The 20,252-nt window shown below is 54.6% G+C and overlaps 9 protein-coding genes across 9 annotated transcripts; 3 read left to right on the top strand and 6 right to left on the bottom strand.

Moving 5' to 3' along the window:
- Window positions 1-1,918: 1,918 nt before the first annotated feature.
- CC84DRAFT_1107724 (ATP-dependent metallopeptidase Hfl) lies at window positions 1,919-4,601 on the bottom strand. Its single transcript, XM_018175180.1, has 3 exons — window positions 4,454-4,601; window positions 4,321-4,393; window positions 1,919-4,269 (listed from the first exon to the last, which is right to left on the bottom strand). Exons 1-3 carry the CDS (start codon window positions 4,481-4,483, stop codon window positions 2,159-2,161), a joined length of 2,214 nt encoding a protein of 737 aa, XP_018042240.1. The 5' UTR covers window positions 4,484-4,601; the 3' UTR covers window positions 1,919-2,158.
- Window positions 4,602-4,954: 353 nt separating this feature from the next.
- On the top strand, window positions 4,955-5,981 carry CC84DRAFT_1159291 (DlpA domain-containing protein). Its single transcript, XM_018177186.1, has 3 exons — window positions 4,955-5,140; window positions 5,191-5,248; window positions 5,303-5,981. The coding sequence occupies exons 1-3, from the start codon at window positions 5,093-5,095 to the stop codon at window positions 5,911-5,913; spliced, it is 717 nt and encodes a 238-aa protein (XP_018042239.1). The 5' UTR covers window positions 4,955-5,092; the 3' UTR covers window positions 5,914-5,981.
- A 196-nt stretch (window positions 5,982-6,177) lies between these two features.
- CC84DRAFT_1133990 (Non-heme 11 kDa protein of cytochrome bc1 complex) lies at window positions 6,178-7,106 on the top strand (the record flags this gene model as incomplete). The annotated part of the gene is made up of 3 exons (XM_018176005.1): window positions 6,178-6,442; window positions 6,615-6,731; window positions 6,780-7,106. The coding sequence occupies 3 exons, from the start codon at window positions 6,178-6,180 to the stop codon at window positions 6,842-6,844; spliced, it is 447 nt and encodes a 148-aa protein (XP_018042238.1). The 3' UTR covers window positions 6,845-7,106.
- A 75-nt stretch (window positions 7,107-7,181) lies between these two features.
- On the bottom strand, window positions 7,182-9,383 carry CC84DRAFT_1254246 (MFS general substrate transporter; the record flags this gene model as incomplete). Its single annotated transcript, XM_018184444.1, has 4 exons — window positions 8,636-9,383; window positions 8,435-8,547; window positions 8,118-8,385; window positions 7,182-8,066 (listed from the first exon to the last, which is right to left on the bottom strand). Exons 1-4 carry the CDS (start codon window positions 8,915-8,917, stop codon window positions 7,182-7,184), a joined length of 1,548 nt encoding a protein of 515 aa, XP_018042237.1. The 5' UTR covers window positions 8,918-9,383.
- Window positions 9,384-9,807: 424 nt separating this feature from the next.
- CC84DRAFT_1201023 (aldose 1-epimerase) lies at window positions 9,808-11,228 on the bottom strand (the record flags this gene model as incomplete). Its single annotated transcript, XM_018181700.1, has 5 exons — window positions 9,808-10,034; window positions 10,088-10,484; window positions 10,534-10,722; window positions 10,772-10,893; window positions 10,946-11,228. 5 exons carry the CDS (start codon window positions 11,226-11,228, stop codon window positions 9,835-9,837), a joined length of 1,191 nt encoding a protein of 396 aa, XP_018042236.1. The 3' UTR covers window positions 9,808-9,834.
- Window positions 11,229-11,550: 322 nt separating this feature from the next.
- Window positions 11,551-12,270, bottom strand: CC84DRAFT_58094 (uncharacterized protein). The gene has a single exon (XM_018186758.1). It carries the CDS (start codon window positions 12,078-12,080, stop codon window positions 11,631-11,633), a length of 450 nt encoding a protein of 149 aa, XP_018042235.1. The 5' UTR covers window positions 12,081-12,270; the 3' UTR covers window positions 11,551-11,630.
- On the bottom strand, window positions 12,271-15,003 carry CC84DRAFT_58093 (uncharacterized protein). The gene is made up of 4 exons (XM_018186757.1): window positions 14,729-15,003; window positions 14,492-14,669; window positions 13,182-14,440; window positions 12,271-13,130 (listed from the first exon to the last, which is right to left on the bottom strand). The coding sequence occupies exons 1-4, from the start codon at window positions 14,755-14,757 to the stop codon at window positions 12,461-12,463; spliced, it is 2,136 nt and encodes a 711-aa protein (XP_018042234.1). The 5' UTR covers window positions 14,758-15,003; the 3' UTR covers window positions 12,271-12,460.
- Window positions 14,803-17,066, bottom strand: CC84DRAFT_58161 (cytosine deaminase protein-like protein). Its single transcript, XM_018186762.1, has 3 exons — window positions 15,855-17,066; window positions 15,696-15,798; window positions 14,803-15,378 (listed from the first exon to the last, which is right to left on the bottom strand). Exons 1-3 carry the CDS (start codon window positions 16,943-16,945, stop codon window positions 15,178-15,180), a joined length of 1,395 nt encoding a protein of 464 aa, XP_018042233.1. The 5' UTR covers window positions 16,946-17,066; the 3' UTR covers window positions 14,803-15,177.
- Window positions 17,067-17,512: 446 nt separating this feature from the next.
- On the top strand, window positions 17,513-19,433 carry CC84DRAFT_1254242 (uncharacterized protein). Its single transcript, XM_018184443.1, has one exon. The coding sequence runs from the start codon at window positions 17,657-17,659 to the stop codon at window positions 19,148-19,150; it is 1,494 nt and encodes a 497-aa protein (XP_018042232.1). The 5' UTR covers window positions 17,513-17,656; the 3' UTR covers window positions 19,151-19,433.
- The last annotated feature ends 819 nt before the right edge of the window (window positions 19,434-20,252 follow it).

Raw genomic sequence — 20,252 nt, 5'->3', positions numbered from 1 at the left:
GAAGGAAGGCAGACTAGCTCTTTCAATTCACGCGATTTAGAATAAATAGATTAAAAGTCGCCGTTACGCCGCATACCTATACGGGATCCCCGAAACCTCTATCCAGAATTGAATAGCAGGTGCTCACCTATAAGCTGTTACCAACGCCCTAAAACGAAAGCTACACCCTACAGAGGAGCAAGCTCTAGTAGAGTGGATCCTAGACCTGGACCGACGAGGATTTCCACCCCAGATCATTGACGTACGATGGATGGCAGACAATCTACTCACTACGCGTGGCCAGATCCCTCCTCCAGCTCCTATAGGCAAGAACTGGGTATCACGCTTTATTAAGACCCAGCCAGAGCTCCAGACAAAGTGGGATAGGAAGTTCCACAGTCAGCGTGCCCTATGTGAGGATCCTATCAGGATCTCTGCCTAGTACAAGCTTGTGGAGGAGACGCGCCAGGCGTATGGCATATAGGATGGAGATACCTATAACTTTAATGAGACTGGCTTCATGATGGGTGTTGGATCCTCATCATCTAAGGTGGTCACAAGCTCAGACACTATGGGCAGAGCTGTACGCGTACAGCCAGGCAATAGAGACTAGGTCATAACAATTGAATGCATCTACGCGTCTGGCTAGTCTGCACCACCCCTCATTATCCTGTCTGGCAAGCTCCACCAAGCCAGCTAGTATAATGGCCTACCTACCGGCTGGTTACTCACAGTTAGCGACAATGGCTAGACCACAGATCTGCTAGGGCTTACCTAGCTAGAGCACTTCAACCGGCATATAGAGGCTCATACAGTAGGCACCTGGTGTCTACTCATCCTAGATGGCCACAGCAGCCACACTACCCCAGAGTTTAATACCTACTATATAGAACATGGGATAGTCACCCTCTATATGCCTGCGCATACGAGCCATCTCCTCCAGCCTCTTAATGTGAGCTGCTTCTCCCCGCTTAAGGCAGCGTATGGGCATAAGGTAGCTAAGCTTGCCCACCAGGGTATCTTCCATATTAACAAGCAGGAGTTTCTCTCCCTCTACCTACGCGTACGGAGCTCTATATTTATAGAGCAGAGTATCTAGAGTGGCTTTCGAGCGACTAGTCTTATCCCTCCCTGCCCAGAGCGGGTCCTCTCATACCTAACAGTAGTCAGGACCCCGTCTCCGCTAGGGACAGCAGCAGGCGCTGAGGCAGCATGGACAGCAGAGACGCCTCATACTACTGCCCAGCTTGCGCAGCAGGCACGACTCGTACAGGATCGCCTGCAGAGACAGTCTCAGAGCCCTACAAGTCTAGCTATCACCCAGATTGTCAAGAGCTGTCAGCTAGCTATGAACTCAGCAACGATCTTAGCAGAGGAGAATAGGAAGCTATAGGCAGCTAATCACTGCAAGAAACAAAGGCAGAATAGGCGACGACAGTATATTACTACAGGAGGTGCTCTACAGGCTGAGCAAGGGCGTGCTCTAGCTACTATAGCTCATCTAGCTCTTGCTAAGGGTGCTAAGGGTAGACCTACTCCGGCGCGCCAGCGCGCACCACCCACGTGCAGTAAGTACCATAAGCAAGGACATAAGCAAAATCAGTATAGACAGCAATAAACTATCTCTGTACAAAATTCTATACAAAAATACCCTATTATTGTCGAGATATCAGTGCTGAGGTATCGCGCGTTCTAGTGGGGTGCGCCAATGAGTGGTGGAACACGTTAGTACGAAACGCAAGTCAGCCATTTCAAAAAACCTTTGTTACCGCGTAAAATACGTGTTAATACGGTTTTTTCAAATGGCGCCTTGGCTGCAGATAGTCTACGCCCGGTCCGTCTTATTGGTAGGCCCGCGATCAATTAGTGGTAGGCCCGCGATCATGATCCGGTTGCAGGCCGTGTACAGCGCCTTAACATCAACGGGAGGTCAAGTTTCGTGCAATTTACTGTTTTTTTCTTTACATAGTATCCCCGAAAACATCGCTGGATCGTGAGCGTGTTCCACTTCGCTATATGCTAGCTGTACCAATACCTATAGTCTTACAAAGAAAAGTAAAAGCCCGTCGACAGCTATGAACGTCTAGGGCCCACAATCGCAACGAGAGGAGGGCTTTGCTCTGATAAACGCCGATTCGCCTCGCATGCATGCAATAAGCGCATTTTCCAATTACCCAATTTATGCAGGCACACCTCCATCACCGTCGTTGCCTTGCGCCGGCGGATGGAGAGCAGACGGAAGTGTCAGCTCGGGAAGTTTGATCGGCGTATCCGGCATCGCCTTTAAGCGACCTGGCAGATCCTCCCCCTTGATCACTTTGACAATCTCTTCCTTGTCCAGCGTCTCGTACTGCACGAGAGCTGTCGCTAACCGATCTAGCTCCACGCGCTTCTCGATCAACAGCTTTCTTGCCCTGTCCTTCGCTTCTTCAACCAATCTCCGCACCTCGTTGTCGATGACACGCTTGGTCTCGGGTGAAACTTGGTCGTAGTTGGAACCGTAGTCGATGCTGCCCAGCTTTGGCGAGAAGCCATAGCGTGTGACCATCGAGTGTGCTGTGCTGGTGGCGCTGGAAATATCGCTGGATGCGCCGTCGCCAATTTCTGTAGGACCATAAACGATCTCTTCGGCGACAGTGCCACCCATGCACATAGCAAGATGGCGCTCATATTCTATCTTAGAGCGGTGATGTTTGTGATCTTGAGGTAGGAAGAAGGTGATACCGGCAGCTTGACCGCGGGGCAGAATGGTGGCCTTGTGAAGCTCCTGGAAGCCGACTTCATACAAACCAACGAGAGTATGTCCACCCTCATGATAAGCGGTCTGTAGCTTGTCGACGAGGGGAACCGTTCTGGTCTTGCGCTCTGAGCCCATCATAATCTTGTCCTTGGCCCATTCGAGATTTAGCAACGATACGAACTTGGCCTGCTGCTTTGAGGCTTCGATCGCTGCAGTGTTTGCCAAGTTCTCTAATTCGGCACCAGAGAAGCCAGGCGTACCGCGAGCAATCTTGAACAGATCGGCGTCAGGGGAGAGGCGGATCTTCTTAGTATGGTGCTTCAAAATGGCTAGTCGTCCCTGAACGTCTGGCAGTTCGACCTGAACGTGCCTGTCGAAACGACCGGGTCGAAGCAAAGCTTTGTCCAATAGTTCAGGGTGGTTGGTGGCTGCGATGAATATGACACCGGTTGATTGATCGAAACCATCCAGGTCGTTCAGAAGCTGATTAAGGGTCTGACGGTGGTAGCCGGCGTCGCGGGAGTTTCGCTTTCCACCAACGGCATCCAGCTCATCAATGAATACAATAGCAGGGGCCTTGGATCGAGCGGCGGTGAACAGCTCACGTACGCGCTTGGCACCGACACCGACATAAACCTCGTCGAACTCGGAACCAGACATGTAGAAGAAGGGGACACCAGCTTCACCAGCAACAGCGCGAGCAAGCAGGGTTTTCCCGGTACCAGGAGGGCCAATAAGTAGGACACCTTTGGGGAGGCGGCCACCAAGCTTGTTGTAACGTTCCGGGTTCTTCAGGAAGTCGACAATATCGGTAAGCTCTTCCTTGGCCTCATCGCAGCCTTGGACATCGTGGAAACGCGTGCTCTGGCTCTCGGGACGAACTTCGGCGTTGTTGGTACCGCCGACCTTCTTGAGAACGCCGCTCGTTTCGACAAACAGGGTGATGAGAACCAGGGCGACGTAAGCACAAAGAGCAAATCCAGCAACCCAGCGAACCCATTTGAAGATGATGCTTGCCATAGACTCTTCAACGACAACGTAAAGAGGGTCTTTTCGGTCGCCGGATCCAGACTTGGTCTTGCCCACTTGGCCTTTGCCGACATGCGCAGCAACAGCCTGTCCAACAGCCTGCAATTGTTCCGGTCCCATACCGCCGGTAGATTCACCCGATTGACCAAGTTGTTCCAAGGCCCTCTGATAAGATTGCTCCACGGCCACATTGGTAGCATATTGTCCGGTCCTGTAGCGTTCGATGATGATCTTGGGCATGTTGGCTCTGAGCAATGCCTGATAGAAAGTCGCCTGCGCTGATGCGCTCGAAGGGTTGTTATTAGCACTCTGTTCATAACGGGCGAGTTGGCTGTGAGTTGGTCCACCGAATAGCGAGCGTTGTTGTGCCAAAGCTAATCCTACGTTTCCTGTTCGCGGTATCGGGCGAAGGCTCGCAAGCGGACCGTTGCGCGTGGCGGTAGAGTATTGCCTGACCATGAACGAGTTGAGGGACATACTGCGCGTGAGCGTAGTGCCGAGACGGAGACCATTTTGGGAGACTACGCGCTGTCAGTGCACCGGGACTCATGATACAGGTACGTTGACGTTACCTGCGAACAGCGTGCCGGCGACGGTGGCTGTTGCCGGCATCGTGTGCGAAGACAGTGTTTGACGGAAGACATTCTGTGCGCAAGTCAGTATGGTGGTTTCGAGCGCAGCAGGAAAGGTGTGGCAAGAACTGACCTGCATGGCAAGCGGCGTGTGTAAAGCCATGATGACGGGTGGATTTGCGGCGCAAGCCGCTTTGATTAATAGGAAGCCTCAGATGTCGGAAGAATGAGGGCGCATCAGTTGAGGTGATCGAGCGCGATGGCGATGATGTCGCTAGAACCAGATGGCGTTCAGTCGAACATCGACGCGGCGGACTTGTCACTCGTCCGCCGATTGCGCGCTTGGCGCCTGAATCACGTGGATGGCAACATTCACTGATTTGGATCGGGAGGGAGCTCGGGCTGTGTCATGACGTGTTGATTTGATCGGAGTGAATTTGTGATATTGAAACTCCAGGTTGACCCTATTGTGTCGCTGAGTAAATGCGCATTGTCAGTGAGAGACGGCGGATGTTATGGATACGACGACATAAGTCTTTGGGCCGGCCGTTTCACTCAAGTGCGCAGAAGGCATAACAAGGACGGACGGTAAAATAGAAACCTCACGACTGTAAACAATCTAGATGTCAGGGTTTCAGCAGTCACTTTAGTCCCACGAAATGGTTCCCAGTCCCTCGGATGGCGGGGCTAGAGAACCCCACCAGAGCTGCCCCCCTCGGTGCCTTGCAGCTCCCATCATATACTGTCAGTAAATCACGCAGGTCAAGGTACTATGGCTTCCTCGAAATGGAAAGAGCTGTCCCGCTACTCAGCATGCGACGTCTGTCAATCCCGCACCTGTGTCATCTGAAGCTAAGCTAAGCTCAACAGATAGCGGACGCTCTCTTGAAGCTGGGTGTGCCCGGCGCTGGCTTCCTGCCCGACATCAGTATGTCTGCCTCTATGCAGGTTCATCATATAGCCTAGAGTATTGACTTTGTAGCACCGATGCCGCACACATCAGGACTACGCAAGCCTGAGCTCAAGAAGATCATCGCGCCAGCTTCCACGTTCCTTATGGCACCAAAAGCGACGCCATCATTTCCCAACCCTGTGACGTTGTCCAAAGATTTCCCTAAATCCAACTCGTCGGCGACTGGCCCGTACGCAGACCTCACACAACCTGGAACCGTGGTTATTGTCAGCCAACCACCGGGCCAGTCTTGCGCGGTCATGGGCGGTATAATGGCGGAGCGTATGAAGGTTCTAGGCGCCCAGGGCGTCGTTGTTGATGGTCGCGTACGAGATCTGGTCGCACTGGCAGAGACTGGTCTTCCCATCTGGTCGAAAGGCTCTTCGATCATTGGAGCAGGTGCGGAGACCAGGCTTCATGCGTACGAAGTGCCAGTGCGGGTGGGCAAGACGGTAATCGAGCCTGGAGACATAGTGATGATAGACCCGTTCGAGAACGGAGTGGTCGCAGTGCCACAGGGCAAGGTAGACGAGGTGTTGCAGCTGCTCCCGAAGCTTGTGGGAGCCGACGACAAGGTAATCAGCGATGTGAAAAATGGCAGGCGGGTCGACGAAGCCTTTGAGGAGCACAGAAATGCATGAACAGCACTGAGGAAATGTTAGAGAAGACTTTGCAGCTCAAATCCATAGCAATGATTGTAATCGCAGACGCATTGGCGCGCAGCCCACTCAGGGTCGCGCTCTATCTTGATGATTCAACATGATCCACGTGACCCGGCCGCCAAGCGCTCGGCTGCCGTGGACGCAATTCCCTCGCTGCCATCCCGGATTGACCCTACCAGCTTCAGACCCCCATCGACGCACGCCCACGCCTCCCCGCCAGCCAATTACCTCCCATCAGCAACAATGGGTATCACTGACTTCTTCTCCGACGTCTGGGAGACCTTCTCCTACCCGTCGCCCGACGCTGAAGCGCCGCCCCAGGGCGGTTCCTCGACCGAGTCGCCAGCCTCCGGCACCGACGAGGAGTCTGACGCCGAGAAGGAGGCCAACAAGGAAGACGCCAAGGAGGAGGGTGAGGGCGAGCAGGGACACATGCCCAGCGGCGGCGACGACGAAGAAGAGGAGGAGGAGGAGGAGCCCCAGGACCCCAAGGACATTCTTGAGAAGGGTAAGTTGCATCGGACAGCTGTCTTTGGGCGGCACGGGCATCTCTGGAGCTCATCGGATGCGAAATTGGGCATTTTGGATGCATCTGGATGCCCAATCGCATATCGAGGTCCAGAAGGAAGCTCCGTGGCAAGACCTGGCTGAGTGAGCACGATGCTAATCAGTACCTACAGAGTGCGCAGAGTCAAAGGCATGCCACGGACCGAAGCACCACTACGATGAGTGCGTCGAGCGCGTCACAGGCCAGATCGAGAATGACGGCAAGGCAAGCGAGGACTGCGTTGAAGAATGTAAGCTATCGAGCGTCACGTCACCTGGACTTGCTAACACTGCTACAGTCTTCCACCTCGCCCACTGCGCAACCCAGTGCGCCGCACCCAAGCTCTTTGCTCAGCTCAAGTAAACATGTGCACGTATGCCAAGCCTCCTCATCCACGATCGATGCCGACCGACCGAGTGGTTACAGTGGGTGGGAAGCACGGATGAATCATCGAGAGCCTTATCCGACCGCAATGAGACAACTGTATATACCACCAAGACTTGTTTAGAATATCACTGTACTATTTCCTCCAAGTCACAACCCGGCAATCCATCATCAATGCGAACCTGAAGCCGACACGAGTAACGTGATGAAAGGAGATCCATGGATAATCAGATTGGTCGTGTAGTAACAATAACACCTACCGCTAGCCCGAGTCCTGTTCCAGTTCATGCCCAAGCGTCTGACCGTGCGCCAATACTCAAGCCCCCTCTTCCCCTTGCACTACACTCGGATTCCTGTGCTCATCTACCCTCAGTCTCCCCTCTCCATGCGCCAACCCCAGCCGTTTGACGCCCAGCATCAATGGCAACGGCAGCACCGCCAAAGCAAGGGCTCCTTGGAAGACAAGCGCCCTGAACATATTGCCCGGCGGCCTCGTATCGCCCCCGGCGCCTCTGCCCATCTCCCTGACCTCCGCGAGATCTACAGGTCGCTGATCCTTCAACGCATTCATGATGACAATGAAGATGCCTCCAAATAGTTGTCCACCCGCCCAGCAGATGGTAGAGCTGACTTCAGGCGAAGCAGGGAATGTAATCTCGACGAGATATTCGAGAGCAATAGGTAGGAGGGAGAAAGAGGCCGCACCTTCGATCGCAGCAAGGACGTATGGCGCAGCTAGCCCTCTTGTCTGAGGTGCCCAAATCAGAGCCAGATATCCAATCGCGATCAAGGTACTCAAGATTTTAATACCCGTCAAGTACGCATGCGTACGGTCGAAGATGGGCGATGTGATGGCTGCAGTTACGAGTCCCACGACGATCAGGATGGCGCCGCAGATGCCAGCCTCATCTTCTGAGTAGGCGTAGGGGTAGAGGATCTGGTTGAGGAGCGAGGAGAAGGAGTTGAAGGACCCAACGTAGACTGAGAAGGTGACGAAGACGACGTAGAAGGGCGGGGAGCGCAAGCATGCCTTCAGCGACGGGATGAGGGCTACTTTTGGCACTTCTGACGAGGCCGAGGGCGGGGTGGGAGGCTTGGCTGGGATGAACAGCGAGGGTATGGCGGCTACCGTCGCGATGATGGACACGTAAAGGACGATGTTAGGTATGGAGCCAAGAGATGGATTGATCAGTTGGGCGAGCTGTAGGCCATTAGTCACACATACTTGTAGTCCTTGAGGAACAGCACTTACAGCACCGCCAAAGGGGTTCGCCAACGAGGCTACGGCTGTAGCGCTAACACGTCCAGACTCGGTGAACCATAGGTCGGAGTAGCGGGTAGGCGCCGCAAGCACGAACGGTTGCGCCAGTCCAGTCAAAATCTGGCCAAACATAACGAGCCCAAAGATGCCACGGTCAGCCTTGGTACCTGCATAGCGGATCCAGTTCCCTGCCAGCAGAAGGACGCTCGCGACAATAATGCTTTGCTTCGGGCTGCGATTGAGTGTCCATATCGTACACCTGTTCGATCGTCAGTCGGAACCAGATTATGGCGTGGTGTACAACGTACGGGCTGATAGCCACGAAACTGAAGAGGAACGCCGTGCTCAACCAATTGATAGAACTTTCGTTGACTCTGAAATATTCTGCAGCCTTGGTGGACACCGGCGCAAAGGTTAACCACTGGAAACCATTAGCTCTCAGCCTCGCATATGGAGTCTCGTATCGCGCATCATAGTGCATGGCCCACCAGCCAGCCACAGCGACTTACATCCCAAGAAACCACAATATTTAACAGCACCAGCTGCGCCAGCCCAAACCACCTTCTCTTGTACACTTTGAAATGCGTATGGCTGTAGGTCCCTCTCTGGCCACGCTTCCACCACCTCCTACCGCCCGCATGTGTCGCTGGCTCGCTCTCGTCTCCTACATCTCCCCCTCTTTGCGTTGAGCTCGATTCCCCGTTGCGCGCCGGCTCCATCTCCGCGATCCGCTCGCGGTACGACATCCCATCTTTGCTTCCGTCGCTGTTCCTGTGCGCAGTGTCGTCCATTCTGATTCACGACTCGCGCAGCGTCTCTGTCGCATGGACGTTGGAGAGGAGAGACGGGGATCGAGACGCTTGTTATCGCTATCAACGCGATGTCCCGCACTTCATGTGACTGATGCGCGACTGCGTGTTGGCCTCGGTGCGCCGGCTGGAAAGGGAAAGCGATCACACGCTTGCCAAGCTCGCGTACGGGCAGGAATCTGGGGTCGGAGGTCGTGCCTACTTGGGCGCAGCCATTGTTGGTCCTTGTGTTCACGCGCGTTGGAGGCAAGCTGTCGGAAAGGGAGCTTTCAGGACGCCCTGCGGAGTCTTTGGTATTATCATTTATTGGGAGGATGGATATCGCTCGGGTGCAAGTGAGCTAATCCAACAGGCGTACTTCCTCGGTGCCACTCACATTCCCTGATGGAGCAGCCACAGGCTTTATTTCACGACTTGTAATCCTTGTAATGCAACCGGGATTGGCCGGATCAGCCACAGATACGGAGGACGCAAGATTCTGGTCTTCTTTCGTCTTTGTATCCTATTCCAGGGTACTCTGCTTTGTGCGTGTAAATGGGTAGTCCGAGACGTTTCCTACAGACTTTGATTGGTCAGATGCGGTGGCCAGTACGTATCCGTTGCACCACGCCTCACACTGCTTTGAATGCATGTCGTAGAACCCTGGAACCTTTGGAAGCACTCGAATGCTGGTTGAGTGACAAGAAAGGGGGACCAGGACGAGAGAGATATTCTACTCGGGAAGAAAGGATATCCATATGTCCGCATTCAACAAGTTGCCGACAACTAAGTCTGAGAGCAGAGACCTAGAGGCGAATGCACAGCAAAGGGCGAGGCATTTGAAGTCATACATTAGAATTATTCATAATCGCTCCCAGCTATCCAATCCTCTACCTGGGGCCCGTCTTGGATGCCTTTGCTTAGTTCACCGAGAAGACGTACTTCGCCTCGAGGACATATGGGTCATCGCCGGGGCCGAAGATCTGCTTTTTCTCGCGCTGCCACTCGGGGTGGTTGATGGCATCGATCCAGTCTTCAACCTCCATGACGAGGCAGCCGTACTTCTCGACCACACGCGGGCGACCCTCGTAACCTTGAGTCGACTTGATGGGGAGAGAGCCTTGTGGTGTTGTCAGTAATGGCTTCTCATGGGACAACCGATTTATAACATACCGTTCTGGCCAGGGCAGCTGTACACCTGGAACGCATCCTGGTCGGTGAAGATGTCGATTTGGATACCCGTGAAGTTGCTAGAGATGGTGGCAACCGGACCAGAAGTGCGCCAGTCGTATGGGCCGTTCTGGTCGCGGTTGACAAGCCAGGCGTTGTCGTAACCGACACAACCGAAGCCGCAGTTGTTTTTGATCTCAGGAGAAGAGTAGTTCGCGCCGAGCTGCTTGGGTGATGACCAGAAGTCGTTCACCGAGTACTTCTCGTTCGGGAGGATGGTGCCATCGGGGATTAGGATGTTGTCGACACCAATGCGCTGGCCAGAGTAGGGCAAGTGCAGCGTGTGGTTGTCGGTTGTAGCAGTGTCGGGATTCGCGAAGCCATCCAAATTCCAGTAGGTCTACATAATCAGCTTCAGATCGTTCAAATCAAGTGAGCAATGCACTTACGTGGGAGCTCAGCATGATGGGAGTCTTCTTGGTAGTCGCAAGAGCTACCATCTTGATGTGCCATGTGAAGGCCGTCACCGTGTAGGTGATGTAGCTCACGACCTCTCCAGGAAAACCCTCCTTGCCATCAGGATCGACGATAGAGAAGGTGATAGAGTCAGCAGTGTGCGCGACAACCGTGAAGTTGCGCTGCATGCGGGTCAGTTTTGCTCAGCATGTTCGCCCAGGGTCGACTCACGTAGTCCCAGCCATCTGATCCACCGTGCAGGGTATCAGCACCGCCGTTCTCATTGGCATCAACGTGGTAGTCCACGCCATCGATCGTGAAGGTCGAGTTCTTGATGCGGTTGGCATAGCGCCCTGGTCTCCATTAGCTCCCACCCAATTGCGAGTGTCTTCAGAGCAAACGCACCAGGCACACCTCCCAGATGAGGGTGGAAGCGGTCGACCGAGTAGTGGCTCGCGTTATCGAAGCCGAGTACAATGTCGCGCTCAATGCCGTTTGTGTCATTGATGAACAGGTTCGAGATGGACGCGCCGTACGGAATGAATTGCGCACGAATACCCTCCGCTGAGATCTCGTATTTGCCGTCTGCGTCAGGGCCGGTTGTCTCATTTTGCGACGGCGGGGCCGTGGTGTACTGCGCGAGGGCAGACGCCGCAAAGAGCGGGAGCACAGCAGAAGTCCACATCATACTGGATAGTCTCAATTGACCTGAGGGAGAGCAGGTTCACTCAATTGACGGGCGCAGAGGCAGGAGCGGTGGTACGTAGAGAAAGAGGCGCGCCGCGGCTTTATACACAGGCCGATCACCTCTCCCACGGCCTGGTACTTGTTCCCACCCATCGTCCCTAGCGATGCGTCCTCAACCACCGGCTGGTAACGCAGTTGCAGATTTGACCCTGCCGCGTCTTTTACCGGGTCAAGCTTCGCTGCAGGACGCACCAAGCTACCGAGGTGAGTGTTAGCTCTCATTCCCCCGCATGGGGTAGGATGAATCGCGTTCAGGCACCCCGAACTATGACGCAACGCGGAGGCGGGCGCATTGCCGTAAAGAGCCAATTCTCCTCTGCTTCGTTCGTGGTACGCTCTGCTCTCAAACATGAGTCACGCGCTCGAACTGCCTACCACATCGCGTGGAGCGCTGTCGCGCCCGAAGCCAACTTCCAGAAGCTCGAGCTCCAAGCTCTCCCCTGCCGCAGCATGCAAGTCGCGCAAACGCATCGGGCACAGCAACAGCCCGTCTTCCGATTGGAGGACTTTTACATGCCTGCAGCGTGATGACAGTCGTCGACAGGGTCGGTTGATTGCAAATGTGGAGATGCGCGCCATTGGAGCTGACTGCGGCTTGTGCGCCGACCCGCCTTTGCTGTGGAGCTTGTTTTTCGCGGAGGATCCGGGCGGGGGAAAGCTTGCATTGGTGGCTGATGTACAGGGAAGAAGACATACCTTCTTGCAGATACACGGACATTGACTTTGGTGGTATACAACAGTTTTTATCTATAGAAACCGTGAAGAGTGCTTTCCTAGCATCGATAAGGTCCATTCGATACTTTCATCGTTGCTGATCGTAGTCGTGTGTTCATACTCCCATGTCCCATGTAATTCGCCTCGGAGATGAGTATCCGTACAGACGACCTTGGGTATATATCTGTTTTGAACGCCAAAGTAGACACGTGACCTAAATAAGCACCGGGGAACCTGGGCAACGGAGAGAACTGGAACAAACAGGGTCGCCCTAGCCAATTCTTCCTGTCCACCAGACATGTACATGCATTGATACATGACCTTGAACATCATAGGTGCAAAGACAACTTGAGACAACAGTCGATGCTGTCGGACAACCTCATATGAGCAAAAGACGACACTTGGGTCGTTCTGGCCGCTGGTTGTTTCATACTGGAGTATGCTGGCGTACTTGGATTTCTACTTTTGTACCTGCACCTTCTTCCAATCCAGGCTTGAAGACTGTGACTCTGGCGGCTTTTTCACGCGCGTGGACACGCGCACCTTCTTGCTGGTAGCGCGCTGCCGCTTCTTGCTCACGTTGATGTCCATTTTGGGTTCGACATCGTCTTCCTGGACAGTCTGAGCGTGGCTAGTCTGGCCTTCAAAGGAAGTCAACCCCTCGGAATGCTGAGATGGCGACATCATAGCTGTGGGGATCCCATTCGACGGACTAAAGGTGGTGCCCAAGTGAGCGGTAGCCGCCTGCATCTGTATGTACGGGCTCCTTCCTGTGATTGCGGTCCCAGACCCGGTCGGAGTAGACCAAGGCGGCAACATCCTACGATTGCGTTCGGCTATAGCAGCTTGCGCGTCGAGTTGAGCGACGACGGAATCGTTTCGACCGTCTTGTGGCTTCGGTGCGTCAATCCTCTCAGCGAAGGAGGCAGCAGATACCAGAGTATTCAAACCATGAGCAGGGTTGTCATTGAATCGCTGGGCTGTCGAACGCCCAAACACCGTGCTCGGTGTTTCCGCTGCGTTCAACTCGGGGCTTAGTGTTACAGAATTGTCGTTACCGGTGACAATTGACTGGCGAATGTTCTTGCTCGAACGAGTAGATCCTGTTTTGCAGCTGGGATGCGCGTCCCTATCGGCTGTTAGTGATGAGCGTGTCGCGATCAACGTTCTACTTCCTTACCAAGCAACATTCGGTTTCTTATTCTTAGCCCAACAGCCTCGAGTCGTCGTCAAGTCTCCGGCCCTAGGGCCCCAGTGATGCTTCTTGACTGCGCTTCTGGAATAAAAGCCCCTTCCACAGATTGCGTGAATGAAACCGCCTTCTGGTGGCTGGTCCACGGATCGCTTTGCTTCGTTTTCTCCGGATGGCCTGGCACGTGATCCATCGTTGTTCGCAGTTGCATCGTCGTATGACTCGTGCGTGTTGATGTTCTGCTTATCCCCTACATACTCAGTTTCACTTCTATGCAGCTCGTTCCGAAATGGCCTAGGAATGTTCGCCACACTCATTGCAGGTGTTGCGATCATGGAGGGCGATGCGTTCGAGCTTAGCTGTCCCAAAGCTCGTTGTGGAGAAGCTTGACTGTGAAAACTAGGGGACATGTGTGATGCCTGGTTGGGCTCATGCTCATGTTGCCAAAGATTGTCGTTCGCCCAATCGCCCATATAATGACCGTTCTGCCGTTGATGGCGTTGTGAGTATTGCTGATAGAGCCCAGCAGTGTGTGCGGCTGAGGAGTGCAGCTCGTTTCGGTTGTACGTCTGTGCATGTGGAAGCATGCCCATCTCGCGGCGGGCATCCCTCGGTGGTGCCAAAGTCGAATCATGATACCACGATGGTGATAAATGATGTTGCGAGAGAGGGATTGAGTCTGTCATCAGAAGAACGCGAGACGACGGACTATTAGGCACGAAGGAGTCAGGGGTCCAGCTAATGCGCAAGCCTTGAGAGTGTGGTGTGGACTGCTCTTGAAGGGCACCATGTCCAGGGTAGCCTCCGAAGGCCGAACCAAACGAATCTAACTGCTCTTGACCGCCGTGGTACGGGCGCGCGACGTAAGGCATCGACGGTGACTGAAGAATGGCGGGATTGACGGATGAATGTGGCAAAGATGCGTTTGAGTTACCACCCAAGGCCTGGAACATGGATGGCAGTCGAGGGATGTTGGGCTCGTGTGATGGCTCAAGGAAATCAGGCGAAGTGGGATTGAGTGTCAGTAGAGACCCAGGAGGAATGATGTGCCGAGACCAGTCCTCCGGCGCCCAATCGGCGTCAGGGTGGTTCATGATATCGAACAGGTCATAACCGAGCATGTCGTTGTCGTTTAATACTTGCGTCATGATGTGATGAGCTTCCTTCTTGCTCATAGCCCTGTGTTTGAATTGAAGTAGAGCACGGTTGATCACCTTCCACTCATCCGAATGCTGGCCGAAGACTTGCTACGTTTCATGAACGACAAGGTTAAAGCTCAACAGGGGGCATCAACATACCTGGACCTTGACTAAGAAATCGAAAGAGAGTGTACTAAGGCTCTCGCTTGAGCGGCCACGCGCGCCGGTCTCATTCTCGTTGGCATAGTCCTGTGGGAGTGGCGAGTGCCCGGGTGGTGCAGTCGATTCCGGCGAGACAGGGACAGGAACATTCATACTGGGAGGCGTTTGGGGCGGGCTAAGTTGGATCAGGCGTCCGTATTTGGCATTGCAAAAGCAAACAATCATTATGCTTACCCGGGAGCACCGGCTCTGGGGGAATCCATGGCGGACTGTGCAGCCGCGGCGGATCCGTTGCAATCCGTACGGTAGGCCGAGGTTCCAGATCGTAATCGCGAGCTCAGAATGCGTGGTGATTGAGGTGTGAGTGTGATTTATAGCGGGTCTTGGCAGTCGTTAGGTGAAGGGAGAAGCGCGTGAGTATTGCCTGGACCCTCCAATGGAATCCCGAAAGGCGGGTAGAACCCGAAGTCGGCAATACCTGCTCGTATAAGAGAGCTGGGCATTGAGGAGGCATGCGAAGACTCGTCGCCGCGTGTTTGTTGCACTGCATGGGAGGTACTAGGATGGCTGCACAAAAACGGCAAGAGCGCGGCGTAGCTGTGCCTGCTGCTCAAACTTCTCATCTTCTTGTCTTCTCGTCACATTGCTCTTCATAGCCATATGACACTATCAGTTTGAACTGCCTAGGCTTTCCCAGTCCACCTGCCACGTCGAATTGTCGCCCTGGTAGAGCCTGCATCGTACACCACTTCTGATATGCTCTTTCTACACCGCCCGTCACTTGGCCTGTTGAAGAGTACGAAATCTGCAGGGTCTCCGATACGTAGACCGAGCGATGTAGACTCGCAGCCAATGGCTGCCTTCGCCCTGCTTGAGACGGCTTCCTACATTGCAGTCAGTCACAACTCCCACTTTGCCGGGACAAACGCCGGGCAGTCGCATCTCAGGTGACGAGTATACGACGATTCGGATCACAGGCGTTTGGAGCTACAGTGGCCAACAGAAAAAATCGGACCTCCTCTCGCAGACCTCTCCTGTCAATGCTCACGCCAAATTACTAAATTAGAATCTTGTAGACGCAGAGTGAATTACGGCAGGATCAGGTGCGCTCAGAAAGGTCCACGTTTCCATGTCAGCCACTATGAGCGGTTTATGACACAATCGGACGTTTGTCTACATGTGAGGGAGAACGGAGACTTACGTATAATATCTCTGTATGCTGCTTTGTGCCGGCTTGGTAGATTCCCACTCCGAGGCTCGCGATACTAAGTGGATCACAGTTCCCGTGGGGTGTAAACGCGTTGCTGGGAGCATTAGCTGACTGTCGTGCCTATCTGTATTTTGAACATGGGCATCGTACCCGACATTGTTGATGGCGATCGCTGCCTCTAAACCATGACGCTGGATCATCTCAACAATCGGCAACGTGCCACGCAGGTTTTCATGAGTTCTCATCATGAAAAGATCGGACGTCGGAAGCCCGATGAAGGACACTGGGAGATTACCAATGCTCTGTCTTAATGTCCTCCATTCCTCAACGTTGAATCTTGTAAGCCGAGTGCAGTGGCCTAGTGTGATCTGCTTGCCTTGGTTTTCAATCCACTTATATCCTTTGATGATTTCCAGTGCCGTCCCAACCAATGGCTGCTTGTGCTCTTCTAGAAAATAGTCAAGATGCAGATCGAGGTGTTTCCCATTGGCGAGCGCCAACGAGCTAATCCAGTGAACATTCGCCTCTTGCTTTGTCGGGTCTTCTTCAACGTACGGCGTGCTGCCTAGTACGTCAATGTCTTCCATTGTGGCAGCTATCTTCATAAGCTTTCGAGTCTCTTCACCTCGGTCCTCTCCGGAGAAAAGCGGCAGCTGCGCGAAGGCACACAGCTGAATCTCGCAAAGATCTCTAAACTCGGCCTTCAACTTTAGGCCAGCAAGAATGCACTTGAACTGCACGCCTCCATCTACTTCCACAAACGCTCGCATGGATGTCACACCATGGGATATGCTCTCTTCGATGAGCGTGCGACCTCGCCGAACGAGGTCGTCTTGGTCAAACCGTGCTTTGGCCTTCCCAGTCAACTCCATTGCTTCCTGGAAATCGCCGCTCTCAATTTGTAAGTCGCTGTACTTGGGGTCTTGCAGGAGAAAGCACTTGTCCAGATGGACGTGGGCATGGCAGAGCGACGGTGCGAGCAAACGGTTGGATCCATCGAAGATGTTGTCGTGGACGACCTCGGTGCCCTCATTCTGGACCCGTGTGTTACTGGCATCATGCTGGTCAACGGAAGATATTCTGCCGTCGTGGATGGATACATCCCACAGCGACGATGAAGGTTTTCCCGGTAGACGCACGCCGGTGATGCTATCCAAGTGTTCCGAAAGGCATGCCCGTGGAGGGGGCAGCACTGACAGCGCACTTTGCACGTCGCGTGCCGATTCACCGTCTGCCGACATGATGCCTATGGTCCCAAGTATTCTCGGATTGTGCGATTGACGGTGCGTCTCGAGTACGCAGGCGCGGCTCTGTCCCTTTCTCGGCTCTATCGTGCAATGCAGAAGATGGGCTGGCAGGAACCTGCGTGCGGGACGACAGAAGTAAGAGACGATGGGACGGACACTGATCCAACAATGACGCTAGATGGTGTTGGGATAGTGGCTGATGCACTGGACATGGAGGTGGTCGCGTACGGCCAAGGATCATCGGAATGAGCGAAGCGGTGAATTGCTCGCGCAGTGCGCTCTGGTCGGTCGGCCCGGCACGCGCCCGCGCCTGCTGCTGCGCGTCGCTGCTCGGCTTGGACGCCATCTTGCCAGGGACGAGGTGTCGCAGGTGGTCGCGGGGTAGGCCGGCCGACGGCGGGGCTGGGAAAAGGGGCGTGATTCGCCCAGTTCAGCCCTGCAGCGCTGCGACAGACGCGTCTCCAAAAAAGCACGTCCCTGCGCTGGGCCTCCATCGTCTCTCACCGGCGAGCGCATCGCGAACTGATCTTCGTGGCCATTCCATCGCACCTGCCATCGCACGCGCAGCCATGCAACCGCAGTACGGGCGGAACTACCCGCTCGCTGCTGCCCAAGCGGCACACCACGCTCCGCCCGCACGGCGAGGGCCCGGTACGTACCTTCCTGCGCCAGCACACGCACGCCCGCGCCCGCTCTGCGCCCACCATGATCAGAAAGGCTGACCTGGAGCACATGTTCCGCAAACCAGCCCCCATCGCGCACCCAGCACAGTACCCGCCGCAGCCGCCGCCGCACCACAACAATGCCCAGATGATCCAGCAGCAGAGCGCCGAGCAGGCGAAGCGCGACCGCCTGCGTCGCATGGCCAAGACGCCCACCAACAAGAACGTGCCCGAGGGTGTCGAGGACATATGCATTGGCGACGGCGTCGCCCGCTACAAGGAGCTGCGCGACGTCGAGCGCACCCTCGACGCGACCATGATGCGCAAAAAGCTCGAGGCCTCCGACTCCGTTTACCACTCGCGCAGCGGACGCACCGGCACCATGCGCATCTGGATCTCCAACACCGCCGAAAACCAGCCCTGGCAGAACAGCAGCATGGACGCCGACGCCTTTGACTTCGAGAGCGACACGAATGCGACGTATCGCGTCAAGATCCAGGGCCGCCTGCTTGACGAGAGCAGCGACGAGGGCCTGGAGGAGGACGACGACGAGAAGGATCCGGATGCGATGGACGACGACGGCGCAGAGGGCGAGAAACAGGCAGACTCGGCGGACAAACCCAAGCCCTTCTCGCAGTTCTTTACATCCGTGACCATCGACTTCGACCGCGCCAGGAGCCTGCAGCCCGACAACTTCACGCAGATCGAGTGGAAGCGGCCAGAGGGCGCCCAGCCGCAGGACAATCCCTTCAGCCAGATCGAGTTTGAGCGCAAGGGCGACGAAAACATCAACATCACTATCAATCTGCAGCGCCACCAAAACCCCGAGATTTTCCGCCTGAGCAAGCCGATGGCCGAGCTCTTGGACACCGACGAGGAGGATCGCGCCGGCGTCCTGATGGGCGTCTGGGAATATGCGCGCTCGCAGAACCTCCAGCAAGATGACGACGAGCGCAAGTTTGCCTGTGACTCCAAGCTCAAGGCCCTCTTCAACGGCGCAGACTCATTCTACTTCCCTAGCCTTCCGCAGCTCATCAAGCCCCACCTCACCACCCTCCCTCCCGTGCAACTGCAGTACACCATTCGTGTAGACAAGGAGTACCTCGCACCGTCTGCTGACTCCGGCAAGCAGCCCTCCGAGCCCACGATTTACGACGTGCAGGTCGCCCTGGACGATCCCCTCCAGCCACTCCTCCACAGCATTCTCCGTTCCAAGCAGAGCACCGAGACGCTCCAGCAGATCCACAACATCGACGACCAGATCGTGCTCCTCATGAGCGCTCTCAGCAGATCGAAGGCCAAGCACGCATTCTGGACCAGCATGGCTACGGATCCTGTCGCATTTGTCAAACGTTGGTTCTCATCGCAGAAGCGGGACCTCGAAGTCATCATGGGCGATGCTGCGCGCGGAGGCGGCGAGGATGCCTCAGGCGAGGAATGGAAGCGTGGGGGTGCAGAGAGCGTTTGGGGGACCGAGACCGCGAGGGAGAGCGTGGCGTTGTGGTTGGCACGCCAGAGCATTCCAAAGGCGCATTAGGATGTTCCTCAGGGAGTAGCTTGAGCGCGGTGTGTTTGTGTACTAGTATGGATTGGAGTCTGGTGTTTGCATTACATTGCACAGGCCGAAGACAGGGCGTATCGAGGTATTTCGTGCAACTGATACCATTGTGCACGCATTGAGCGGGCAGGATTAGAGAATGATATTTGAAATCATACTGCCAGCTGAACGTTGCCGTTGAAGGTGTTGGCGTCTCTGTTATAGAGGTTGTCGGGTAGGGATTGTGCACTGAGCATTTCTTCTGGCCACACTGAAACTCGTGTACACAATGAATTGACTTGATGAACCAATGGCCGACACAGAAAATAGACTACAGACGCGTACCTCATCCTGTATTCATTCAGTCTACTTTTTACGTATAACAAGTCAGCGCGGCTGTCCACAGTAGAATCTGCTTTACGAGTTCCTAGTCAGTTGTCGACCATTGTGAACAATGGCCCTGGCTTGTCATCAAGTCCTCGTGACAACGAAAAAGGCTCGTAAGATAGGTGTTTCCCACTTTTCAATGCTTCCGGATGGCAGCAAATCTCTCACCTTTCAGTGCTGCTGGATGACCGCAAACCCTCATCTTACGTTCAGTGCAGCGCCGCTTCGACTGTGTACAAAACCCGACCTCCCGTTGCTGCAAACCACTCTTCTGCACCTCACACTGCTCCTCTACAAGCAAGCCTTAGCCGACCCAAGACCCGCCCGCCGGCTAAAAGATCGGTTTACGACACATCGCATGAACGGCAAGCGACCGAAATTCGCCACATACCACCACCAGGACGGTGGGGGTAGCCGGCTCCGACAACTCTTTCTCGCGAGACGTGGGCAGTCCCTTTGGCAATATCGACTTTTCCGGTGTTGAGAATGATCCTGCACTTCAATCAAAAACTCTCGATACACCTCTGCACGTCAGCCAGAAGGAGACATAAGAAGTAGTGACGCGGTCAACTTCATTGTAGGCCGAGCGAGACGGTCTTGACTGCTAATGACCGTTTGTTGAAGAAGAAGAAGAAGAAGAAGAAGAAGAAGAAGAAGAAGAAGAAGAAGAAGAAGAAGAAGAAGAAGAAGAAGAAGAAGAAGAAGAAGAAGAAGA

This window comes from Paraphaeosphaeria sporulosa (assembly GCF_001642045.1).
Source record: "Paraphaeosphaeria sporulosa strain AP3s5-JAC2a unplaced genomic scaffold CC84scaffold_1, whole genome shotgun sequence".
Taxonomy (NCBI): domain Eukaryota; kingdom Fungi; phylum Ascomycota; class Dothideomycetes; order Pleosporales; family Didymosphaeriaceae; genus Paraphaeosphaeria; species Paraphaeosphaeria sporulosa.
The sequence above is the reverse complement of the archived record's forward strand: the minus strand, read 5'-3'. Positions and strand labels throughout refer to the sequence as shown.